This window comes from Dipodomys spectabilis, unplaced genomic scaffold (assembly GCF_019054845.1).
Source record: "Dipodomys spectabilis isolate Male_0828 unplaced genomic scaffold, ASM1905484v1 ptg000054l, whole genome shotgun sequence".
NCBI lineage: Eukaryota > Metazoa > Chordata > Mammalia > Rodentia > Heteromyidae > Dipodomys > Dipodomys spectabilis.
The window spans coordinates 20,191,200-20,218,037 of NW_024870731.1; the positions used below are offsets into that span (position 1 = coordinate 20,191,200).

Here is a 26,838-nt window from a genome sequence, read left to right on the forward strand (position 1 = left end):
TGAGAGGAGGGGATGGGGCTTGCGCTGGCTTGTCTTCCCATCTAAGCGAAGAGTTGTTGATGCTCACTGGTTATGCGTAGACAATGTACAGTTTGTTTTAGTTTCAAATTCTGGGGGGGGATAGGGGTCTAGGCTTGGGAAGAGCAATCCGAACCTGGAGGAACTCTTCATTGTTCCTGGTAGGAGAGACACCCCCAGTCTGTCCTCGATGCCGTCAGCCTTGGCCATCTTCACTTGCCGCCCGAACTCGCACCCGTTTCAGGAGCGCCATGTCTACCTGGACGAGCCCATCAAAATTGGTCGCTCGGTGGCACGTTGTCGACCAGCGCAGAATAATGCCACCTTTGATTGCAAAGTGCTGTCAAGGAACCATGCTCTCGTCTGGTTTGATCACAAGACGAACAAGGTAATGTCACCACGTTGGCTAACAGTCTCACCACCTTGTCTAACACTCCTCACTGTTTGTTTTCCCTTGCCCTTTCCGAGAGATCCCAGGCTTTGCACTCAGAGGACACTTCTCAGCAAGGCCATGGAATCAAAAATTTGGGTGCCTGGTTCTAGTGGAAATTTAATTGAAGTGCTTCAATGGAAAACAGAGAAGGTATTGTAATTAAATGCCTCGGGAGGGCGATGGCATCTTGATAACTTGGTCATTCCCAGTGAAATCCCAAACCCGAATTCGTTTTCAGAAAACGAGATAGTGAAACTTGGCATCTTGCTTTCTGTCTTTTTAGAAAGGCGAATCTACAGTTCAGTGTTGGATTCAGCAAGCAGCAGTTCCCAGAGCAATGCTGGGAATCTGTGACCAGTATTATTAGGCTCTGGCTCAAGTGTCCCAGTGGTGAAGTTTAAAGTGTAGTTAACATGAGCTTTTAGTTGAGTTCAGTGCAGGGCCTTTCTAATAAGGCTAATTGCAGTGTACACCTGTTTTTGAAAAGTTCAGGACAGATTTGCCCTTGAGGGAGTAATCAAAGGCAATTTGATTGAATAACAAGTAACTTTACATTTTCAGAATTTTTCAAAGTTGGATGAACATTTCTGAAAGCCACTTTAGTATTTTCTACAGCAGTTATAAAATACATAATGTGTACATATGGACTAAGACTCAAATATTGATGTTAGGAAAGTAGTTTAGTTTTGGAAATTATATCCAGTGCTATTAGTTATGGCATTACTCGACTATATGAATGAATTAAATGCTTTTCATTTAAGTGTAGCTATTTTAGCAGTTTTAAAATGTTGGTGCTGTAATTTACTTGTATACGTATATTAAAAAAAAAGAAAAGGAAGATCTTTCAGTTTTTGAAATCTCTATGCATATGGAAGTACATTGAAGAGCTCATCTTTGTCCCTAAACTGAAGGTTTTAGTTGAAATTCTGAATCACTTCCAACTGAAAGTAAGTTATGTAATACAAATGGGAAGAAGGTTCAACTCATGACTTTTTGCCCCTGTGAGTTAAATGATGAAGTCTGTCATAAAAGAATTGAAGTCTTCAAAAATAATGTTTGGAAATGGAAGAAAGAGCAAAAAAGTACTTACACAGTACTGAATTAAGGAATTATTATATAAATTATCTTTCAAAGAAAGGAGGAAAAAGATTGCCCAAGTGCTGTGTGCTTGCATAATACCTTTACCCTACTCTGTGTAGGATGAGAACTGAAAAGTATGTTAATTTGTTCTAACACCAGATGCTCTTTTACCTGTGGAACAGCTTCCCTTTTCTTCCTGCAAGCTAAAGTTTGAGTGTCTCAAATTCTTTGTGGATTACCTGTTATCATTCAAAAGGAGTATACCTAGTCCGTTTTTCCAGCTACTGAATTTAAATATCTGCGCCTTAACTCATCCAGCTTTTACATTTTTGCCTTTTTATGCCTCAGGACAGCAGTTAGGTCTTGCCTAATCAGGACTGTTCACTGTACATATTTTGCAAATATACTTTCTTTGATTCAAAACTCAAAGGAGATTAAAATTTTTTTCTTATATGAAAACTAGTGATTATATGGACAGTGCTTTCCATGGCTGTGCTAAACCCTTCACAGTAGGTTATTTTGAAGTAACTAAAAATGGGTCCTTACTGAGTGTTTAGCTATGAATTCAGATAACATGTTAAACATTTGGATAGAATTTCTTATTTAGAAAAACTTCTCTTTGTGCTAGGTGTGTAGCTAAATGCTAGTGTTTGCCTAGTCTGTGCAAGCCCTGGGTTAGATTCCCTGAGACTGTGATTGAATTGAAATGCGAAGACTTGTCTTTGAAAGGTAGACTTTATTTATTTCTACCAGTTTTGATTGTTTATCTTCCTGCTTTATTAGCTTAAATAACATAATATGACACCATTATTTTATGTGTAAATAATTTTTGGTTATTGAGCCACTTGATTAGTTAAAACAAATACATGTAATCAGATTGTTTTGGGAATTAGTTCCTTAAAGTTTTGGTGTGACCAGACAGGCTTTTATTGATCATCTGTCCTATGCTAGTCAGGGGAAGTACCAAATCAGTTGACAGAATATCACTTACTGATTTGTATATAAAATTCGTATTTTGGAGATTTTTGCTATAATTGGCTGATAACAAAACCCCTGGCATAATATGTATTTACAACATATTTCTAAAACCTCATGTGGCATAATAATGGCACTTTCTTTTTTGTGGGGAAGGGGTTTCAGCTAGGACTGACTTAATATATAAGTACCAATTCTATCGTTGAGTTGTACCTTCAGCTCCCTCCTATGGTTTTGAGAATTGTGATAATTAGGTAAATCACTTAGCACCTTGTACCTAGCTCTTAAAGGGAAGGTGGTAGGGAAGGAGTGAACTTTAGTCACTTACTGTTGTGCTGTGGAGTCAGGAAAGTAATGAGAAATTATCTTCTTTATTATGATGATACATGTGGAACTTATTTTCAAAATAGAAACCAGTGGAGTTGATAACTTTGTCCTAATAGGCATTTTGCCTGGGAGGTGGAAAGTTGGAGTAATATGCCCTTTGGTTGACTTTGAGTTTGTGGGTGACTTGTATTCTGCATTAGCCATTATGGGAAGCCAAGGACTGGAAGAAATAATAAATTCTTAAAACTTCTTGATTATGCAAGTAATACATGTTCATTATGGAAAATTAGCAAAATGTAGGCAGATGGAAATCTAGGTGATACGTTTTAATGATAACTTAATGGAATGTCTTTGTTGTTGTTGGTGGTGGTTGTAGAGCTTGAACTCTGGGTCTGAGTGCTGTCCCTCAGCTCTTCAGCCTCAAGGCTAGCACTTCACCACTTGAGCCAACAGTTCCACTTCCAGCTTTTTCTATTAATATGGTGCTGAGGAATCGAACCCAGGGCCTCATGCATGTGAGGCAAGCACTCTACTACTAAGCCACCTTCCCAGCCCCTGGAATGTCTTACTGTACATAAACTTGCATGTTGGAGGATAGGTGACAGATTTGCTGCAAAGTGGAATTTAATAAAATCTTTGCAGGGATATAATAGTTGCCCTAATTGGATCCTAGCTTTATGAATCATCTTTCTGTGAATCACCCCTTTGTGGAGTCCAAGTTCTTCAAATTTGGTAGCAGATAATAGAATAGTTATTAATCCTTCAGGTGCCTCAAAAGTGCCACTAAGCAAGCAGGTCTGATCATATGGCGATTACACAGAAGGGATCATCAGTGGACGTTTGTTGGCCTATTTGATTTGATGCTATGGGGACTGGTGACTGGCTAGTGGTTGGCAACTAAGTAGTCTACCATAGTGGTCTCCCATTCTTAGTATTGGTTGTCTAGGGCCAGTCTTACTTTTTGCTTAAACTGAAGACATATAATTTGAGCACTGGTTCTAGCATGACCTATTTTGTGAAGGTTATGGTAATGAGGGAGGGAAGAAATGGTAAGAACTGATAGGAAGTGACTATTTCTTATTTCTGTGAGCTTATACCCTTGAATGGAGTTGAGGTAAGTTCAAATGGAAAGAGAATGAGATGCCATCTTGACCAATGGTTGGATGTGGTGGCACATGTCTATCAGCCCAGTGATGTGGGAAGCACAGATACGGCTAGATAGCATAAAGTGGGACCCCCATCTTGAAAATAAACCATGTAAAAATGGTTAAATGCCTCAAATGGTAGGAAACCTGTCTAGCGAGTGTGAGGCCCTGAGTTCAAACCCTAGTACTGTCACATACCCCCAAAAAAGATCAGAGAAAATACTTCTGTTTTTGTGCCAGTACTAGGGCTTGAACTCAGCCTCCTGGTCTCATTCAGCAATTTTGCTTCACACTTCTGGCTTTTTGCTGATTGGTTGAAGATAAGAGTCTCAAAGATTGGTCTGCCCAGGCTGACTTGGAACCAAGAGCCTTAGAACTTAGCCTCCAAGGGCTGGGAAGTTGGCTCAGTGGTAGAGTGCTTGCCTTACATGCCTGAGGCCCTGGGTTCGATTCCTCAGCACCACATAAGCAAAAAGAAAAAAGCCGGAAGTGGCGCTGTGGCTCAAGTGGTAAGTGTGCTAGCCTTGAGCTGAAGAGCTGAGGGACAGTGCCCAGGCCCAGAGTTCAGGCCCCACAACCGGACCAAAAAAAAAAATAAAACCAAAAACCAAAACCAAAACAAAACAAAAAAAGAACTTAGCCTCCAAGTTAGCTAGAATTACAGGTACAACCTAATGGCAAAGAGCATTGGGGGGTGGAAGTGGTGGTGGTGAGTGTGGGTGGAGTAAAGCAAGTAAAAGCAGAAACTTTGAATGAACTTGGCATTTTCCTAAAGCTGTAGAAACAGATTTTGTTGGATTGGAGAGTTTTTCTATAGGTGAAATCATTCTTTTTCTTTTTTTTTCTTTTTTTCTTTTTTTTCTTTTGTCGGTCGTGGGGCCTGACCTCTGAGTCTGGGTGCTGTCCCTCAGCTCTTCAGCTCAAGGCTAATGCTCTACCACTTGAGCCACAGCGCCACTTCCGGCTTTTTCTGCTTATGTGGTGCTGAGGAATTGAACCCAGGGCCTCATGCATTTGAGGCAAGCACTCTACCACTGAGCGACCTTCCCAGCCCCCAAATCATTCTATGTCAGTTAATCCTTAGACCCTGGGGGAGAAGGACTCCTACTATTTTGTATAAAGTCAATGTTGAGAAAATAAAGTTGACTAGATTTTGTGGTGTCAGGTTGTGGAGTACTATGATTATGTAGCTGAGGACATGGACCCTTGGGTTATTAAAGACAAGCTGGGTTAAGCTGAGCACTGAAATACCAAAGGCATCATTTAAGATAGAGTGATGCTACATCGGGGTGTAGAATGCCCTGGAGCAAGGGAAACTGGGTAACTGCTTAACTAGTACTTGTGCCTAACTATACATCACATCCTGTTCTAAATGCTTTACATGTTAATTTATTTACTCCTTAACTCTTTGAGGAAGGTGCTTTTTTTTTTCCCCACATGAATATGAGGAAATTGAGGCACAGAAAGATTAAGTTAACTTGTCCAAATTCCCAGTTCACATAGCTAATAAATGATAGAGCAGAGATTAGTGTCCAAGTATTTTGACTCTTGTCTTTAGAGTCTCGAGGCCAGGCCTAAAAGCAATATTACCATTCCAAAGCTTTGTGGTTTGTTTATACAAGCTCTGATTTTATAAATGTTAGAGAACAGTTTGACAGTATAAGTGAAAATGAGTAAATGCTAGAAAGTCAAAGAAGATAGAAAGTTAAAAGTAGCTTGTTTACTAGGACTTCAGCAAAGAGAGAATTCTATAAGAACTGAAGGTTTTAGGGAAGGTTTCATAGATGAGATAGTTACAGGGATGAAATGCCTTTTGAGCTAGACTTTCAGGCCTTGGTCAAAGGGCAAGGGTGCCTAATGTGGATGGAGTCAGTCCAGGTAAGGAGCTTTGGGTGGGAGGAATTAAGGGATAGAAAATGGAATATTGTGTGTGAAGTTCTAGCAACATTACAAGGAAGTCATTGCAAAGGAAGAAACCGGGATTGTTTCTTTCCTTTTCCTTTAGGCATCTAAACATGGCTTCAGAGGGCATGGCCTCAGCTTTTGAGAGACTAGCCGTGAAACACTCATCGATTTTATTTATTTGTGTGTTTTGTGGACAATCTTAAGGTTTTTTTTTTGTTGTTGTTGTTGTTGACTAAAATAAAATTCAGAGGTTCTAGTTTTTTTTTGTTGTTTGTTTAGGAGGTCCTAGTTTTTGTGAGAAAGTTATATATGTGATGTTATATTTAACAGTTGTATATTCAAAGCACATAATTGGTTTCCTTTTGTTTACTTTTTATAATAGTGGAAATTGGAATCTTTTATTATTTCTTTTTTTTAAGAGTATTTTTTTTATTGTCAAGGTGTGATGTACAGAGGGGTTACAGTTACATAAATAAGGTAATAAGTCCGTTTCTTGTCAAACCTGTTAACCCTTCCCTCATTTTTCTTCTAATTTCCCTTCCCCCATTTTATTATTTCAGGTTATTAAAACTATGGATAATAGCCAGGCACTGGTGGCTTATGCTTGTAATTCTAGCTTTTCAGGAGGATGAGATCTGAGAATCGAGGCTTCTGCCAGCAAAGGCAGGAAAAGTCCAGGAAATTCTTATCCCTGTTTAGCCACCAAAAAGCTGAAGTGGTGCTGTGGACAGTGCCGAAGTGTGTGTGTGTGTGTGTGTGTGTGTGTGTGTGTCCTCAATTATTTGACTTCTTAGATTAAATTCACTCTTTACCTTCTCAGACTCCTATTTGGTTTTCTTAAGTGTTATTTATTTTAGAGCTTACTCTCTATTCTCTTTGATAAATAGGAAGGAGAGTGTCTGTCATTTAGGGTTTAAGTGAAAAGATTGTGAGATTGGTTTTTAAAGTTCTTGGAATGCAGAAAGGCTGGTTGATCATATAGCTCAGTGGTAGAGAGCTTACTTAGCATACTTGAGGTCATGGGTTCCATCCCCAGCAGTGGAAAAAAAAAGTGGTAGAGTGGGTAGGGTTGAGTTGGGAAGAACAAGGGTGACATTTAATAGCTGCTGAAATGTTCTGAAGACTTTTTCTCTCCTTCAGTATGTACTTTTCTTACTAGTACTATAGATAATTTATGGCCCTGCTAAAAAAATCTTGATTTTTTTTGTCCAATTAATTTTTAAAATTAAAACATGCATCTCATTTCCTTCTTTCCAGCTTTGTTTTCTTTTTTTTCCCACATTCATCTTCAGTTACTCTTTTCCCTTCATCTCAAACTAGCTGTAGAAAGTGCTTACTGTTCCTAGAACAAGGCCTTTTTCGATGTTTACTCTTCCAGAATGACCTCTTCCCTATCCCTCAAGGCTTAGTTCTTGTGTGAAACTTGCTCTGACTCTCAGTCTATGATGAAATAATTGCTTCTCTCTATATATGCCTGTAGAGCTTTGCAAATGATTTCTTTTTAGGGTTGTAGGCAACAAAATAAGTATAATGCAAATTTACTATTGTCCTGCCAGATGTGTGCTCTTGAGAATAAAGAATAGGCACTATGTAAATGTTGGAATGAGTAAATTGCTGACAGTGCAGTCTGAATTTCTGCAAACCCCTGGAGGGTTAGGGCAGAGGTCATTCAAGTTCTTAATTTGAGATCATGGACTCAGTTACTAATATCTAGTTTTTGTACAATTTTTACTTTTTGAGAATTGCAGCTGGGCATGGTAGTACATGCCAGTAATCCCAAGGAGTGAAGGATCAGGAGTTGCAGGCCAGCCAAGACAAAGGTTGTGAGAGCCTGTATCAAAAATAAAATTATTACGGAAAAGGACTAGGGATGTGACTTAAGTGGTAGGTAGGACACTTGCTTGTCATAAACTCCTCTGGGTTCATTCTCAGAGGAATGTGCAAAACACTTGCACACTATGCAAGACACTTCTCCAGGTGTTTTGGGATTGCACATTTTGTGGTTGATGATACTAGTTTTGAGCTATTACATATATATCCATTATTAGGTAAAACTACTTCCTTGGTAGAGATAATTACTTCATGTGATCTGTATAACACTTGTAGAAGGGATGCTTAGGAGAGGTGTAGAGCAGCAACAGCCTGGCTCCCTTTTGTTCAATAGAGTCTGGTATTTAGAATTATTTACACAAGACAACCATGTAGTAGTAACTAAGGTAGTTAGAACTAGAATATAGACTTTGTTTCCCCTTAATAAAGTCAAGTGCTAGACATTTATTCGAACTATCTTCTTAAAAAACAACAATTTTAGCTGGGTGCCGGTGGCTCATGCCTGTAATCCTAGCTACTCAGGAGGCTGAGATCTGAGGATCGCAGTTCAAAGCCAGCCCGGGCAGGAAAGTCCATGAGACTCTTATCTCCAATAAACCACTAGAAAATGGGAAGTGGTGCTGTGGCTTAAGCGGTAGAGTGTTCGCCTTGAGCTGAAGAGCCACAGGGACAGAACCCAAGCCCAGAGTCCGAGCCCCACGATTGACAAAAAAAAAAAGAAAAATTTTAGGGCTGGGAAGGTGGCCTAGTGGTAGAGTGTTTGCCTTTCATGCATGAGGCCCTGGGTTTGATTCCTCATCACCACATAAGCAGAAAAAGCTGGAGGTGGTGCTGTGGCTCAAGAGGTAGAGTGCTAGCCTTGAGCTGAAGAGCAGAGGGACAGCACCCAGGCCCAGAGTTCAGACCCCACAACCAAAAAAAAAAAAAAAATAAATAAAATAACAATTTTTATAATAAAGTATGTCTTTTGGTTATCTTCAAAGATGACTTAGCTTTTGTCTTGTGATGCAAACCCAAATGTTTGTCATGTTTTAGAGCTTCAAAGACTGAAAAACCTCAAGGTAATTATTTCTGAGTCAGCTAACATTTTTCTAAATGTGCCTCCTAACAATACATTTTGTTTTTGGCATGCACTTAAGCATCAGATTTGGGTTTTAGAATATATACAAATGAATGAAGCAATCTTGGAAAAAATTATTTGACCATGTAAAATTTTATTTATTTGGGACTGGGAAGGTTGCTCAGTGGTAGAGTGCTTGCCTTGCATGCGTGAGGCCCTGGGTTCGATTCTCAGCACCACATAAGCAGAAAAAGCTGGAAGTGGTGCTGTGGTTCAAGTGGTAGAGCACTAGCCTTGAGCTGAAGAGCTGAGGGACAGTGCCCAAGCCCAGAATTCAGGCACCATGACTGGCAAAAAAACAACAATTTTATTTATTCTTTTTTTTTTTTTTTGGTAGTAGTGCTTGAACTCAAGGCCTTGTGCTTGTGTAGTACCATTTAAGCTGTAACTCCAATCTTTCTCCTTTTGCCTTTGAACATGTTAGGCAAGAGTTCTCCTTAGCAATGTCCTCAGCATTTTCTTTTTCATTACGTAGCCTAGTGATTCTTCGGCCTCTATCTTCTGAGCAGCTGAGATTACAGGCATGCATCACCGTGCCTAGCTTCAGGTAGGTTTTCACTAATTTGAATTAAAGGCCTTGAGTTATTGCTCAGGCTTTTTGCTCACTACTAGTGCTTTACCACTTGAGCCATACCTTCATTCTAGCTTTTTCTTCTCTTTTTTTTATTTGCCAGTCCTGGGCCTTGAACTCTGGGCCTGAATGCTGTCCCCAAGCTCCTTTTGCTTAAGCCTAGCACTCTACTACTTGAGCCACAGCACCACTTCTGTTTTTTTCTGTGATTAATTGGAGATAAGAGTCTCATGGGCTTTCTTTTGTTTTTTGTTTTTTGTTTTTGGTCCGGTAGTGGGGCCTGAACTCTGGGCCTGGGCGCTGTCCCTCAGCTCTTCAGCCAGCACTCTACCACTTGAGCTACAGCGCCACTTCCGGCTTTTCTCTTTTTGCTTATGTGGTGCTGAGGAATTGAACCCAGGGCCTCATGCATGCAAGGCAAGCACTCTATCACTGAGCCACCTTCCCAGCCCTCATGGACTTTCTTGTGGGGGCTGGATTTGAACTTTGATATTCACATCTCAGCCTACTCAGTAACTACCAGCACCTGGCTTTTTTTTTGTTGTTGTTGTTGTTTTGGGGGATTGCTTTGCTGGTTAACTGGAGATATTGAAGAGGAATATTATACAATTATTGTACCCGAGTTGGTAATGTGGCTTAGTGGTAGAGTGCTTGCCTAGCATGCATGAAGCCCTGGGTTTGATTCCTCAGTACCACATAAACAGAAAAAGGCAGAAGTGGCACTGTAGCTCAAGTGGTGGAGCACTAGCCTTGAACACAGAGAAGGTTAAGGACAGTGCCCAGGCCCTAAGTTCAAGCCCCAGGAGTGGCAAAAACAACAACAACAACAAAAAAAAACCCCAAACCCCCAAGTATTATATGACCAAACAGTTTTTCTCCAAGGTATATACTAAACAGAAATGAAAATATTTCACAAATATGCAAATGTTTATATACTAAAATGTTTAGTATATACCTGGAACTTGAATGTTTGACCATTAATATTTATGCCAACATTGTTAACAACAGCCAAAAGATAGGAACAATCCAAATGTCTATCAGCTGATGAATGAGAATAGTATATTATATAATGGAATATTACTTGTGAGGAAAGTAAATGAATGATGATTCTTGCAAACCTCTCCAAAGGGAACAGGAGCCAGATACAAAAGATCACATGTTCTATGATTTTGTTCATATGAAATGTATAATATGCAAATCCATAGAGAGGAAGTAGATTAGTAGTTGCTAGGTGGTAGGAGTAAGAAGGAGTGTGGCAGTTACTTTTATGCATCAACTTGGCTAGGCTGGGTATGCTGGTTTTGTTCTAATACCAATCTAGTTTTTCTTTTTTTCTATGAACATATTTCTTAGATGTGATTAACATTTGTACCAGTAGACTGAGTAGACCAGTTGCCCCCTGTAATGTAACATGCCTCATTGAAATAGTTGAAGGCCTTAGGAGAAAAGACTAAGGAATTCTGTCCTCAGAGAGCCACTGGACTCAAGAACACAACAGCAACTCAAGACTCCTGGGTCTTTAGCTTGATGATACAAATTTTGAACTTCATGTAGCATCATGTAATCTACTTTGTGTGTGTGTGGAGGGGTGTGCACGTGCTTGCTTATGCATTTGCATGTCCATGTGCACTACTCCTGGGGCTTGAACTCATGGCCTGGGTGATGTCCTTGAACTTTTTTTGCTCAAGATTCACACTCTACCATTTGAGCCACAGCTCTACATTCAGCTTTTTTGGAGATAAGAGTTTTGTGGACTTTCCTTCTGGCTTTGAACTTGATCCTCAGATCTCAGCCTCCTGAGTAGCTAGGATTATACGTGCGGCCACTATGCCTGTGCTATTGGTCTTGCTTCAGATATCACACAAATAGAGTGGCTGCAAAATAGTGATAGGTTTGTTTTGGGAATAGTGAAAATGAAGAGTTGGCTATGGTGATGGTTGTACAACTCTGAATCATGTACTTTAAGTAGGCAGTTGTATGGCATGTATAATTATATCTCAAGCTCATAAAAATGGAATGTTAGGTAGAGTAGTAGTTCCTGAAAACAGATGGGGTAAAGAGAGGAAGAGAATGAGTATTCAGATGTGAGTAGTATTAGCACAGAAGATTTTGAAGTGCAGTATAGTTTTATTTTTGTCTCTGTTTCTTATATGTGACTGTCTTACTCTAGAGTAGACCTGTTTTTTGAACTAAGTTTAGTGTTTTTAATTCTAAAATGTTTATTACTAGGTACAATTTTGAAGTTGCTAGAGTCCTAATGTAAGGATCAAGAAATAGTTGAGGGGGGGGGGCTGGGAAGGTGGCTCAGTGGTAGAGTGCTTGCCTTGCATGCCTGAGGCCCTGGGTTCGATTCCCAAGCACCACATAAGCAAAAAGAAACAAGCCGGAAGTGGCGCTGTGGCTCAAATGGTAGAGCGCTGGCCTTGAGCTGAAGAGCTGAGGGACAGAGCCCAAGCCCAGAGTTCAGGCCCCATGACCGGACCCCCCCCCCCCCCCAAAAAAAAAAAAAAAAAAAAAAAGAAATGGTTGAGGGGCTGGGAAGGTGACTCAGTGGTAGAGCGCTTACCTTGCATGCATGAGGCCCTGGGTTTGATTCCTCAGCACCCTATAAGCAAAAAGAAAAAAGCCAGAAGTGGCGCTGTGGCTCAAGTTGTAGAGTGTTAGCCTTGAGCTAAAGAGCTGAGGGACAGCGCCCAGGCCCAGAGTTCAGGCGACCAGACTCAAAAAAAAAAAAAAAAAAAAAAAGGTTGATAACACTTTTAACAGTCTCAATCTGTAGCTAGGTGCTTGTGATCCTAGATACTCAGGAGGCTGAAATCAGGATTGTGATTTGAAGTCAGCCTGGGCAGTTAAGTCCGAAACACTAGTTCCAACCAGCAAAAAGTTGCAAGTGGAGCTGTGGCTTAAGTAATACAGCAATAGTCCCAATCTGGACCTGGGAAGTACAGGATAAAGATTTTACTTTTAGTGAATTTTTGATGAATACATACACATAAAGGCTAATAAAATATTCTTAGAATGAGTGATATTTAAATTGTAGTTGAACTTAACATGAGTCTATTATGCATTCTAATCTTTACCTAGTATCTCTCCATGTCTAATGCCCAGGAAGTTGTCCTGTAAATGAATTACAGTACAAATCAATTCAACAATAGAACTATCTGTGAATCATTGTTTGTAGGAAACTAAAAGAGTGATGTGTGATGTGTTCCTTATCCAGGAAATGGGGGCAGAAAATGTGGGAGGAATGAAGAGGGCTTCACAAAAGTTGTTTTTAAGACACTGAAAAATGAATAGAGTTTTGCAGGCTGGATAAAATAGAGCATGCATTCTAACCTGAGGGAACTGTGTGGTTAAGGCAGAAAGGGCTGGAAGAGAATGATGTGTTATTCTGGGAAGTGCAAACCCGCAGGTTAGCAGACTCTACTCAAACTCCAAAAAATTTAAGTATTCTGCCTCCAGTTGGGCTTCTGTTACCAGTGCTCAACTACTCAGAGATTTGAAAACCAGATCTACTTTCCTCCCCAGAGACTTTCAGATTTTCTTTACCCCCTCCCCCCTTTTTCCTCTAGATTTAGCTATATAGCTTAGTGGTAGAGCACTTGCCTCACAAGTGCAAGGCTCTGGATTCCACTCCTAGTATTGCTCCTCACCAAAGAAAAAGGAGTTGTGGGGGAAGGGAAAAGAAGGCTATGGAATTCACCTCATAGAACTGTAGTCAGGATTTTTTTTTCATTGGTCATGAGGCTTAAACTCAGGGCCTGGGCACTGTCTCTGAGCTCTTTTGCTCAAGGCTAGTGCACTGCCAGTTTGAGCCACAGCCTCACTTCTGGTTTTCTGGCAGTTAATTGGAGATTAGAGTCTCATGGACTTTCCTGCCTCTGCTGGCTTTGAACTGTGATACTCAGATCTCAGCCTTCTCAGTAACTAGGATTCAGGCGTGAGCAGCAACCACCTGGCTTGTTTTAATTAGATTTAGAGTTTATGTAAAACACTTAAATTTATATAAAGCACCTGACATGTACTTGTGGCTATTTTTTTCTTCTTAGCTCAATTGGTATGTTTGCACAATAATACCTGTATGCTAATTTTTCTAAGTGTGCCCCAATACTGGGGCTTGAACTCAGCTTGCTCCAGTCTGACATTTTGCTGGATAATTGGAAATGGAGGATAGAAGGTTTTTCTTCCTGATCGGCTTTGGACCCTCAATCCTTCTGAGTTGTTGGGGTTACAGGTATGAGCCCCTGATGCCCAGTTTGAATATCTGTCTTTAGAGTTTCATAAGTAGGCAAATTCTTTTGAACACGTTAAAAATAGTTTTAATTGATACCTGTTATATAATACTATTAAGTTTGTGTAGTTTCCCTCTAAAAGCAAGAAAAATCAGAACATACTTGAAGGAAAGGAAATGAAAGGAGACAAGTTAAAAGGCAAGAATCTAGTCAACCAGGAAACATGTAAAAGCTTGTTATGCCATATCAGGCAACATGGCAAATAAGGTATTAAGATGTTACATCAGTCTTCAAAGAGCTTTTGGTTTATATGGGAAGCAAAAGCAAACAGCCATAAAGTATTAGGGAATAGGGCTGGGAATGATGCTTAGTGGTAGAGTGCTTGCCTAGCCTGCATGAAGCCTTGGGTTTGATTCCTCAGTACCATCTATACAGAAAAGGCCAGAAGTGCACTGTAGCTCAAGTGGTACAGTGCTAGCCATAAGCAAAAGAAGCTCAGGAACAGTACCTAGGCCCTGAGTTCAAGCCCCAGGACTGGCCAAAAAAAAAAAAAAAAAGAATTAGGGAAGAATTAAGAGATATTAAGAATTAAGACTAAAGAGCACTACATCATAAAGATGGGACAGCTTGTTTGTCTAGAAAGGTAGATTTGAATTAGATCCTAGAGATTGAAAGTAGAGAATAACATATGTGTTTGTTTTGTTATGTGAAGATTTGCATTAAAAGACATAAAACCAACTGGGCACTAGTTTTATGCCTGTAATCCTCACTACTCAGGAGGCCAACATTTGAGGATCACAGTGAATAGCCAGCCTGGGCAGAAAAGTTCATGAGTCTCTTACTCCAATTAATCACAGGAATACAGGACATGGTGCTGTGACTCAAAGTGGTAGAGCACTAGTCTTGAGCAAAAAGAGCTCAAGTACTGTGCCTAGGCCCTGCGTTCAAGCCCCACAACTGACAAAAAAAAGAAGACATAAAATCAGAGGGATGTTTTTAAGAGGCAGTTGAGTTTATAAGAGGAGTATTGGATATAGTTTCAGACATATTCCCCAGCACTGCCTATAGTTGATTTAAGCAGAGCAAAAAAGTATGTGCAAAGGGTTTAAAGAGGGATGGACATCCAGGTTTAGAAATTTGAATGTTAGATTCATAACCAAAATCATGCCACAGAAGTAGTCTGGTGCTGACACAGCTGTAGCATTCCTTGAGCACTAGATAACTCAGTACTAGCATTTGGTATGGGTTGATGTCTTTGGTACTATTGTCATTGCTGCATCTGGAAAGTAGATAACTTCTGGTCTGCCACCATAGGAATTGCCTACTATTGTGTTGTGCTTCTTCATCATATCTTCCATTATTCTTTCCTACCCTGTGCCCCTTCTGTCCCCTCTGTTAGAACACTGACTCCTCTGGTAAAGTATGGGAGTGATATGTTTGTTTGGATGAACCTATAGTTTACTTGCTCATGACTTAGCTTTGTTGCTGTAACAAATACCTGTCATAAATCAACTGATTAGGAGGAAAAGTTAATTTTGGCTCTCAATTTCAGAAGTGTCAGTCTGGTGTTGTTACTTTTGGGCCTGTGGTGAGGCTGCAGTACATCCTTAGGGATTGTGTGTGGTAGAGGAAACCACTTACTTCATGGTAGCAGATGCAAACAAGGGGCTGGGCTCCCAGTATCTCTTCAAAGGACATTTTCCAACCATTTAGCTTCCCTGTAATAAGCCCTACTTCTTTTTTTTTGGGGGGGGGGGTTCTGGTCGTGGGGCCTGAACTCTGGGCCTGGCGCTGTCCCTCAACTCTTCAGCTCAAGGCTAGCGCTCTACCACTTGAGCCACAGCGCCACTTCCAGCTTGTTTCTTTTTGCTTATGTGGTGCTGAGGAATCGAACCCTGGGCCTCAGGCATGCAAGACAAGCGCTTTACCACTGAGCCACCTTCCCAGCCCAGCCCTACTTCTTAAAGGTTCCACCACTGAACAGTAGTGCCACAAGCTAGCAACCAAGCCTTAACATATTGGCCTTTAAGATTGTAAAGCACTTAACTACAGCACTTAGCTTCAAATAACGCTTGATTGTGTATATGTATGTGAGTGTGTGTATGTGTGTGTCACATTTTCTTTACCTATTGTCACCTAGGGTGATTCTGTATCTTTGCTGTTGTGAATAGTGCTGTCATAAATGAGTGTAGATTTCAGTTCATTTAAATATATATCCGTTAGTGGAATAGCTCAATTTTTACTTTTTGTTGTTGTTAAGTGTGTGTGTGTGTGTGTGTGTGTGTGTGTGTGTGTGTGTGTGTGTGTGTGTGTGTGTGTGTGTGTGTGTGTGTGTGTGTGTGTGTGTGTGTCTGCGCCTGCATTCTGTCTCTGAGGTCTTTGACCCAAAGCTGGCACTCTAGCATTTGAGCCACAGCTCTTCTTCTGGGTTTTTGGCAGTTTATTGGAGATAAGAGTCTTAAAGAGCCAGGTGCTGTAATCCTAGTTACTCAGGAGCCAGCCTTGGCAGGACTCTTATCTCCAATAAACCACTCAGAAAACTGGAAGTGGTCTGTGGCTCAATTGGTAGAGTGCTAGCTTTGAGCTGAAGAGCTGAGGGACAGCGCCCAAGCCCAGAGTTCAAGCACCACGACTGACCTCCCCACCCCTGCCCCCCCCAAAAAAAAAAAAGTCTTAATAGGCTTTCTTGTTGAGCCTAGCTTTGAGCTCTAATCACTAGATCTCAGCCTCCTAAGTAGCTAGGACTGCTGGTGTGAGCCACCGGCATCTAGCTGCTGTTAATTTTGCACAAATGTTCTTTTTTTTTTTTTTTAATGCCTATGCTGGTCTAGACTGTGATCTCTTTATTAGTGCTTCCTTTTTGTACTGGGATGACAGGCAGATACTGTGCCTGCTATTGTGCTTTCTCTATGGCTCTGATATTGAACTTTTATGATATGAACTTTCATGCCCAGACTAGTCTTAAACTGCCATCTTCCAGTCTCTACCCCGCAAGGAGCTAGGATTATAAATTTGAGGAGCCATCACACCCAACTACGGATGGTTTTTAGGAGCCTTCATCCTGTTTTCCAAAACAGCTGTACTAATTTACATTCCTACCAACATTAGATGAAAGTTCTCTTTTATATTTTTGTCAGTATTTATTTTTTCCTTTTCATAATAGTTATTCTAGCTGAGGATGAAATCATATTGTAGGTTTGATTTGCATTTCCTTGATGATTAGTAACATTGGACCTATTTTTCATATGTTTGTTTGTTATTTGTCTTGAAAACTTTCTACTCAGATTATTTGCCCATTTAAAAAATCTAATTATTTGAAGTTTTTTGTTTTGTTTTCTGTTGAACAATTGAGTTCCTTGTATATTCTAGAAATTAATTTCTTCTCAGAAGAATACTTTATAAATATGTTCTCTTTTTCTGTAGGTTGTCTCTTCACTCATTAGTTGCCTGCGTTGCACAGAAGCTCCATAATCCCATTTGTCAGTTTTTTTTTTAAATTGGCTTTTTTGGGTTCATCTTCGCTCATACTAAAGCATCTCCTTTATATTTTCTCCTAGTAGTTTCAAAGTTTCAGATCTTACACTTATGTCTTTGTTCCATTTTGAGTTGGTTATACTTGATTTTAGTAGTTCTTTTTTCCCCTCTACTTTATCAGTAATCTGACTTGAGAACTGTATCAAACTTTTATCCTTTGTTTTAGCTGTAGCTATCTTGAAAACTGATATAAAAATGCACAAACTATTTAAATAGTGTGTGAGAAAATGATTAAAAACACTCTCAGTGTGTCATGGTTTTATCATTAACATTAGTATTATATTTATTTAGGTACTGGAATTTGAACTCTGGGCTTTGCACTTACTGGGCAAATGCTCTACCATCTGAGCCATGTCTCTAGTCCTTTTTTACATTATTTTTTGGATAAGGTCAAGCTATTGACTAGGCCCACCTGGACTTGAACCTCCTCCTACCTGTGAGCTCCCAAATAGCTGTGATAAAGATGTATACAACTACATGGCTTATTTTGTTGTACTGAGGGTCTTGCTAACTTTTTGCCTTGGCAAAGCCTGCAATATTCCTGTTCTCTGGCTCCCAAGTAGCTGGTATTACACAGGCATGAGAAACCATAGCTGGCCTTCCCTCTTTTACAAATATTTATTATTACTGTTTTGTCACTTAGCAGTATGAAAGCTTAGATGTGCTAAGGAAATTACAGAGTTTAATAGAAAATTGATTTTGGAATTTGCTGCTTTGTGTAGGCCTGCTGGTTAGCTAGCTGTTAGCCTCTGTGTTTCATGTACACGCTCTTTCTCTAACAGACATCAAGTGTTTAACTTTGATATTTAAGTCCTGCTGTCAAAATATAATTCCTCAAACCAAATATTTGGAGTATTGGTATGTGGATGTTGGGACTGCAAAAGAAAACTTGCAATACCAAGTTCAGCTACTTTAGCAAGACCTACTGCAGGTTTTGCTCCAGTTTTGTGACTATACTGCTCTTGACAATTGTAGCAGTTAATGCTATGATTTAATTAATCTGATCTGTCACTTTTTCTTTACTTTTTAACTTTTTTTGTTTTGAAGATCAAACCCCAGGTCCTCACACTTGCTAAGAACTCTTGTCTTCCAGCTGTGCTAAACCCCCAGTCTTTCCTTTGAATTTTCTGATTATCTGCGAAGTTGGTCTGGGTAAATCTGAATTACATATGGATGTCACCATTTTAAACACACAAAATAAAGCTTTGTATAGGAAATAGAAGTGTGTCTCAAGCGATAAAGTGCTAGCCTTCAGCCAAAGCAGCCAAGCCAAAAGCAAAAATACCTGAGTTTCAAGCCCCTAGTACTGACATATTCACACTAAAATTATGTAATGCTTAACATTTTTGCTTTTATTACAGTTCCCATTTCTGTTGCTATTATAAGGAGAGTTTTCTACTTAACTATCTCAAATATGGAGATGTTTTGGATGTGTTCTAGATTTTTTTAGTGCTCTAAATGGGAAAAGTGAAAGTTTAATGCTTTCTTTGGGAAATTTTAACAATTGTTGTAATTCTCATTGATTTGTCCCTTCTTTCATTTTGAACTTTGATCATGTTTAATCCTTAATTTGACTGTTGAGTATACATTAGACTCATGATATTCCTGCAGTACCAAAGAGAGAGCTGTTGAAGAAAAAATGTATATGCATAGAATTTAGTACCATACTGCAAATATGTGATTCATTTTTCCGACACCAACCAACTTCCTCTGAAGACATGTTGACTTTCAACAGATATAAAAATTTCACTTTTATTACTTAATTTAAGCATATTAACTTTGCCTTGTTTTTTTGAGGCAACATTTGCTTTTAGGGAGGCATAGTCTTATAAAATTAAAGTTGGGGAAACCTCAGATCACACAACAATTTAAACACAACTGATAATTCAGAACTGACTGAGCGCTTCTTTATATCAACTGAGCTGCTTAATAAGTATGCAGGAAGTTAAATATTTTAAAAAATTTCTTCTGATTGCTATCTTTTTAACTATGCTTAGTCAAAAATGTGTGTAGTAAGTCTGAATAAGGCTGGGTTTATTATGTAGCTAAAAATATGTAAGAATGGATCCATGGGGGCATGTGAATTGTACAGTACATGCTCTTAATATTTACTTTTCTACCTTTTTTTCTTCCTGGTTATTGAGAGAATACAAGTACAGTGGTATGATTGGATTCTCTGATTAATATATTTCCCCAAACCTTTTAGAGAAAACTTACTTTATATAAAACAAATCACAAATTGCTATGAGACCCCCTCCAGCTTTTTTTTGGGGGGGGGGGTCCGGTCCTGGGGCCTGAACTCTGGGCCTGGGCGCTGTCCCTCAGCTCTTCAGCTCAAGGCTAGCGCTCCACCACTTGAGCCATAGCTCCACTTCCGGCTTTTTTTCTTTTTGCTTATGTCATGCTGGGGAATCGAACTCAGGGCCTCAGGCATGCAAGGCAAGCGCTCTATCACTGAGCCACCTTCCCAGCCCCTCCAGCTTTTCTTTAGAATGTTATTTTTATTTATTTATTTATTTTGGGTCCAGTCGTGAGGCCTGAGCTCTGGGCCTAGGCGCTGTCCCTCAGCTCTTCAACTCAAGGCTAGCACTCTACCACTTGAGCCACAGCGCCACTTCTGGCTTTTTTCTTTTGCTTATGTGGTGCTGAGGAATCAAACTCAGGGCCTCAGGCATGCAAGGCAAGCGCTCAACCACTGAGCCACCTTCCCAGCCCTATTTTTATATTTTCTAGTTGACTTTTGAAACTACATTTACTGGAAAATGCAAGTATCTTTGTAGTTCTTTCACTAAATATTTATCAGTCTACTACTATTAAGGTGGTAGAGACAAAAAAACAACACAATCTAACGTGTCTGACCTTTTGAAACCTAGTCTATTTGAGTAAGACAGTATAAAAAACTTTTAGATATAGTGTAATTTAATAATCATGTATGTCTGGATGTTAAATGATATTGTAGAGGAAAAGCATCTAGTTTGGTGTATCAGTTCTTTTTTTTAAATTTAATTTAATTTTTTTTTGTGAACATACTGTAGAGAGGGGTTACAATTACATGGGCAGGATAATGTGTACATTTCTTACCAAGCATTGCAGCCTCCTCCTTTGTTTCCCCTTCACCTCCCTTCCCAGCCTCCCCCTCAGGTGTATCAGTTCTTACTATGCTAACAAACAACCTTCAAACCCAGTGTCTTAAAACAACAAAGGATGCCTTATTGCTTATGTTTAGGAATTTAAGATGAAGGGACAGCTTTAGAATGGAGCATGTTTTGGTGTAGGAGGAAGAGTTATGTAGAACTATGGACTTCTAGTTAGAGCTTCATTCAGAAGGGACATATATCACTTCCATTCACATTTCATTACCCAAAATGTGTCATTTGGCCATGCATGATAGACTTAGTCAGGGAAGTATAATGAATACTTTTATAGAAAGAAGCAGCTGAGTACCGTGATATGCATCTGTAATCTCAGCTATTCAGGAGGCTGAAGCAGGATGATTGAAAGTTCAACACTACCTAGGAAATTTAATAAAAGTGGAGTTGGCAGGGGAGAGGATGGCAACTGAGTCATCCAGGTGGAAGGAGATAGACTTGGGAGTTATTGACTTATATAATAAACGATGTAGGCCATACACAACCAGAAAGTTTGTTGGTCTCCAGGAAGGTGGCACCTAGGGAAGCCTTACAGATGATCAATATTTAAACAGCTAGCAGAGAAAAGGAAAACAGACATGGGAGAACAGAAAGAAGAGCCAGGAAGATCAGATTGTGAGGTACAGGCAGAGGGGAATTTTTGAGAAGGGACTTGTTAATAGCACTCAAACATCACTTCATTTCTTATTGACCAAAGGTTAGTTTGTATGGATTTAAAGTAGTCCTTGGAGTTTGTTGGTAGGGATCTGTTATTCAGTTTTTCGTTGCTATAACAAAATACTTCAGCAAGCCAACTTAAAGGAGAAAGATTTAATTTTACTCACCATTTCAGAGATTTCAGCCAATGGTTGCCTGGTTCCAATGCTTTTAGACCTGTGGTGAGACTGAAACATAGAAGAAGAAAGCCACTCATCATTAAAAAGCCAGGAATGTTAAGCCAAGTGCCAGTGGCTGATGCCTATAATCCTAGCTACTCTGGAAGCTGAGTCTTGAAAGATCAAGGCTTGAAACCAATCTGAGTAGAAAATGTCCTCAAGACTTCATCTTCAGCTAAGAGCCAGTAAAGGAGTGGCTCAAGTGAATGAGCTCTTGCCTTGCAAGCAAGCCTAATGAAGTACAAGGCCTTGATTTTAAGCCTGGTTCCCGGAAAAGCAAAAACACAACAATTATGTCAACTATACTGTGGTAACAAAAGGCACAACACTGTGACCTACTTTCTCCAATCTCACTCCACCTTTTGCACCTCCGATAGTCTTTTTTTTTTTTTTTGTCGGTCATGGGGCTTGAACTCTGGGCCTGGGCGCTGTCCCTCAGCTCTTCAGCTCAAGGTGTGCTCTACCACTTGAGCCACAGCGCCACTTCTGGTTTTCGGGTGGTTTATTGGAGATAGGAGTCTCATGGTCTTTCCTGCCCAAACTGGTTCGGACTGGCTTTGAACCGCGATCCTCAGATCTCAGCCTCCTGAGTAGCTAGGATTACAGGCGTGAGCCACCAGCACCCGGCTACCTCCAATAGTCTTAATCAATTTTGTGAATCTATCAAGAATTGATAGATAGATAAAGCAGAGCCCTTTACTTCCTGAAAGTCTCACTCTGAACATTAGAGTGAGTATCAAGCTTTCAATTCAAACCATAATAGGGTGGCTTGAAGGCTGTTTAATGAGGTCATGTATGTGGAAGTATTGTATATTCTAGGAAGTTAGAAATTAAGTTTGAGCCCCCAATTTCTTGGCGGGGAGCGGGCGTGCAGTCCCGATCTCCGTTATGTACAGAGGCAGAAGGAAAGGGCTCGAGCCCTCTCGGGGTCATGTCTTTGGTGCCGGCTGCTTCTCGTACGCCGGTTCTATCCTCAAGCGCCGGGACACGCATCAAAAAAAAAAAAAAGAAAAAAAGAAATTAAGTTTGACTAGAGAGAGCTATTGAAAATTTCACCCTAGCCTGGAGCTTGTGGCTCACACCTGTAATCTTAGCTACTCAGAAGGCTGAGATCTGAGGAGCGCAGTTCAAAGCCAACCCCGGGCAGTAATGTAGGTGAGACTCTTATCTCCAGTTAATCACCAGAAAACCGGAAGTAGTACTGTGGTTCAAGTGGTAGAGCCCTCGCCTTGAGCTAAAGAGCTAAGGGTCAGCGCCCAGGCCCAGAGTTCAAGCTCTATGACTGACCAAAAAAAAAAAGCCAGAAGTAGAGCTATGGCTCAAGTGGTAGAGCACAAGCCTTGAGCAAAAAAAGAAACTCAGCGGCAACGCCCAGGCCCAGTTCAAGCCCCAGGATTAGAAAAAAAATTCACCCTAAACTTAGAAAAACATAAGTTGTCTGGAACAGAGATTAGAGAAAACATTTTTTTTGTTTTAGAGAATAATATTCGAATATGAAAATTTATTTGATTTTAATTAATTAATTAATTTTTGCCAGTCCTGGGCAGGGCCTGGGCACTGAACCTGAGCTGCCTTTGCTCAAGGCTAGTGTTCTACCACTTGAGCCACAGCACCACTTCTGGCTCTTTCTGTGTATGTGGCATTGAGGAATCAAACCCAGGACCTCATGCATGCTAGGCGAGCACTCTTAACACTGAGCCACATTCTCAGCCCTAACTTACTTATTGTTATGGTCAAACAGATGACTTCAGTTAACATGCACATTTATGTGTACAATCATCTTGATCAGAGTTACCCCTTCCATCATTTTCCTTAACCCTTGTCCTACCAGTCTCATCGCTTCCTACTTCACATATGTACATTGAGTCTTATGACTATTCACCTTACCCTCTTTCCATTAGCCTCCACTCACCTCAACATGTTTCAGCTTGCTGAGACTCATTAAAACTGTCTTGTTCAGTGAGGTTAGTTACGCCATGGATCTTACTCCTGTGTATACCATACGTTACTCACTTTGGTGGTTTATATAGACATATGATCCTATATGTGTTTATATGTTTGTACTTAGATCTAACAACCTCATAAGAGAGAAAACATGTTCCCTTAGTCTTTCTGAGTCTGGCTTACTTTGCTCAACGTAATTTTGAAATATATATATTTAAAGATGAAAGTAATAAAAGATATACTGAGTACATATGTATATGTATATACCTACATGTATATATACTTTACGTATACTCACATATATGTATGTGTATAAACCTATATATGTATGTGTATAAACTTTTCCATCTTCGGAAAAGGGAACAAGGGGAGGGTTTTTTTTTTTTTTGTCAGTCCTGGGACTTGAACTCTCAGGGCCTGGACACTGTCCCTGAGCTTCTTTTGCTCAAAGATAGTGCTCTACTACTTGAGCCACAACTCCCCTTCCTACTTTTCTTAGTAATTTATTGGAGGTAAGAGTCTCATGGACTTTCCTGTCCAGGCTAGCTTTGAACCTGTGATTCTCCAATCTAGCCTCCTGAGTAGCTAGGATTACAGGTGTGAGCTACTGATGCCTGGAGATATATATGTATATGTATATGTGTGTGTGTGTATATATATATATACATATATATATATATGTATATATATATAATTTTTTTTTTTTGAGAGAGAGAGTTGGAACCCAGGGTAAGTGTTTGGCAATTTTCTTACTTTTTGAGGGGTGGAGGATTGAAAGAAGGGTCATGTTAAGATTGCCCTGGCTGACCATGAACTCAAGATCGTCCAACCTGAGCTTCCCTAGGAGCTGGGATTATAGGTATATACCACTATGATCAGTTTATAGCCTTAATTTTTAAGAAAGAAAACAACAAATGTACAAGCTAGGCACCTAGTTGAATCTAAGGAAAGTTTGTAAGACTCTTTATCTCCACTAAACTACCAAAAACAAACAAACAAAAAAACAAAAACCCAAAGATGGAGCTGTGACTCAAGTGGTAGAGCATGACCTTGAGCAAAAGAAACTCAGGGACAGCACCCAGACCCTGAGTTCAAGCCCGAGGACCAGCACAAAAACAAAAAACAAAACAATACTATTTCGTTTATATTTTAGAGTCTTAGTACTGTTTACTTGCACAATGCCCACCTACAAAGCATGTATGTCAAAATCTAGAATCTGCACAGTCACTTCCTTAGTGTAAATGTGGCTCTGCCAATAAGATAACATAACATGCCTGAAACAGTGTTAAGCTTTTCAGTGTTGAAAAACAGTTGGAGAAGGAAAAAAAAAAGTTAAGGTATGAATAATTTATTTTTTAAAAAACTCAAATAGGGCTATGGGTGGAAGCTCAGCGGTGGAGTGGTTGCTTATGCACAAAGCCTGGGTTTGATCTCTGATACTGCAAAAAGCCTCCAAACAAACAAAAACAATCAGGAATCCTGTCAAATGAACTTTGGTACTACTAGAAAAACTATAAAAATTGCTTAAACTTACCTAAATCAGCTGAGATCAAGGACTCAAAAATCAGAATTCTAATGACTAATAGAGATCTCAAAATTCACAGCATTTACTAAACTTTACTAAATGGAAATAGATTCACTTAATGACACAAGCTTAATGATACAAGCTTTAGTTCACATTTTAAATTCTGCGTGTGTGTGTGCACGCACACACGAGTGTTTATGTTGATATTGGATTTGAACTGAGTGTCTTGGGCTTGAACTGAGACATATCTGGCATTCTTAGCACTAGAGTCACCTCCAAGTTACAGAGTTTTGCTGGTTAATTGGAAACCAGGCTGCCCCTGCTTGCTTCAAACTCAGTTCTCAGATCTTACCCTCCTGAGCATGAATCCTAGCATTTTTACCTAGTATGCATGCATGTGTGCATGTGTATGTATGTGTGCTGGTCCTGGGGCTTGAACTTGGGGCCTGGGTGCTGTACCAAAGCTTCTTTGCTCAAGGTTAGCACTTGACCACTTAAGCTACAGCTCCACTTACAGCATTTTTTTTTTTTTTTTTTTGGGTGCGGTTGTGGGGCCTGAACTCTGGGCCTGGGCGCTGTCCCTCAGCTCTTCAGCTCAAGGCTAGTGCTCTACCACTTGAGCCACAGCGCCACTTCCGGCTTTTTTCATTTTTGCTTATGTGGTGCTGAGGAATCGAACCCAGGGCCTCAGGCATGCAAGGCAAGCGCTCTACCACTGAGCCATCTTCCCAGCCCCCACTTACAGCATTTTTGGTAGTTAATTGAAGATAAGATTTTCATGGGCTTTCCAGACTGGGTGGGCTTTGAGCCACAAACCTCAAATATGAGCCTCTTGAGTAGCTAGGATTATAGGCGTGAGCCAGAGTTTATAGACTTATTCTGTGTACAGTGGTATGCTTAACTTTTTCACTTACATGCCATTGTAGCATTTATTTTACTTTTATTTTCTCTTGGTGTGAAGAAAGAAAGGAGAGGAAAGAATGAGAGAGAGAGAGAAAGAAAAGAAGAAAAGAAAGAAATAGATAGATATGTGGTTGCAGTACTGAAGAATGAAACTCTGTCTCACAAGTTTTTACCACTTGAGCCATACCCCAAGCCCTTTTTTCCTTAATTTGATCTTAGATCGGGTCACATGCTTTTGCCCATGGTAAAAATTGAAGTTTTTCAGTAAATAGTGATTCATCTGTTGCATTGTTTTGGAAATTTTTGTCAGTGAGCAAATCACTTTGTGATTAAGTTTATAATGGCCATTGTAATAAAGATAGTTATATTTTTTCCTTATGGGGGTAAGAGTGAAATTACATTTTAATACATTTATTCTTGTATCTTCATAAGTACCAACACAGTGTATTTGGAGTGGCAGCCTACTATAGGGCTTACTTCTCAATAGAGTATTACCCAGCTGAGCAGCATTGCCAAGAAGCCAAAGGAGTCTGCTACAGTCAGAGGATACAATTTGTTACTTATAATAAATGGAAAGATTTTTGTTTTTGCTAATTATAATAACTTTGGTTCATAAAACATACTTAGCTAACTTCCATCACAAGAGAGAGGTCGGTAGTGAGGCTTCTAGCTTGACAATGCAGCCATTGGAGCCACTTTCTGACCTTACTTGCCACAGGTTTTTTAAAATGTTTTGTGTAAGTTATACATTAGATGTGAGAGAGTTCCTCTCTGCCTGTCAAATATCTTACTCTGTTTTCTTTGAGATTTAACTCATCCCCTAAAAATTTGTATCTTTCCTATCTGCTAGTTGTTGGGTCCTATTAATTACAGAGTGTGTTCCTCACATTTGTGAGATTTCTCTTTAAACATTTTGTTGCCTTTTTGTGTTTGCTAGCTTTTTTTTTGTAAAAAATGTCCATACCTTCATATATGTGTAAGAGACTGGTGCTAGGTATGGTACATAGCAAAGACAGAAAAATTGTAGTTCATGTCCGTCCCATGTAAAGTTAGGTTGATACCTTATCTGAAAAAGCAACAAGATTGGCTGAGCGCTGGTGGTTTACTCCTATAATCCTAGCTATTTAGTAGACTGAATTCTGAGGATATAGGTTCAAAGCTAGCTGGGGCAGGAAAGTCCGTGAGACTCTTACTTCCAAGTAACTGTCAAGAAGCCAAAAGTGGACCTATGACCAAAGTGGTAAAGTGCTAATCTTAAGCACTTTACCAGCA

General features: G+C 39.8%; 1 protein-coding gene and 1 non-coding gene across 26 annotated transcripts in view; both read left to right on the top strand.

Moving 5' to 3' along the window:
• The first annotated feature begins 208 nt into the window (after positions 1-208).
• The window catches only part of LOC122108226 (sarcolemma associated protein), a 123,439-nt gene continuing 96,809 nt past the window's right edge, over positions 209-26,838 (top strand). For all 25 annotated transcript variants that reach the window (XM_042680222.1, XM_042680236.1, XM_042680223.1 and 22 more), the window contains exon 1: positions 209-406. In XM_042680222.1, the coding sequence (XP_042536156.1) occupies positions 209-406 (198 nt within the window). The remainder of the gene's footprint in view (positions 407-26,838) is intronic.
• On the top strand, positions 22,037-22,185 carry LOC122108269. The gene has a single exon (XR_006147510.1). It is a non-coding gene; the product is annotated as a small nucleolar RNA SNORA57 (small nucleolar RNA).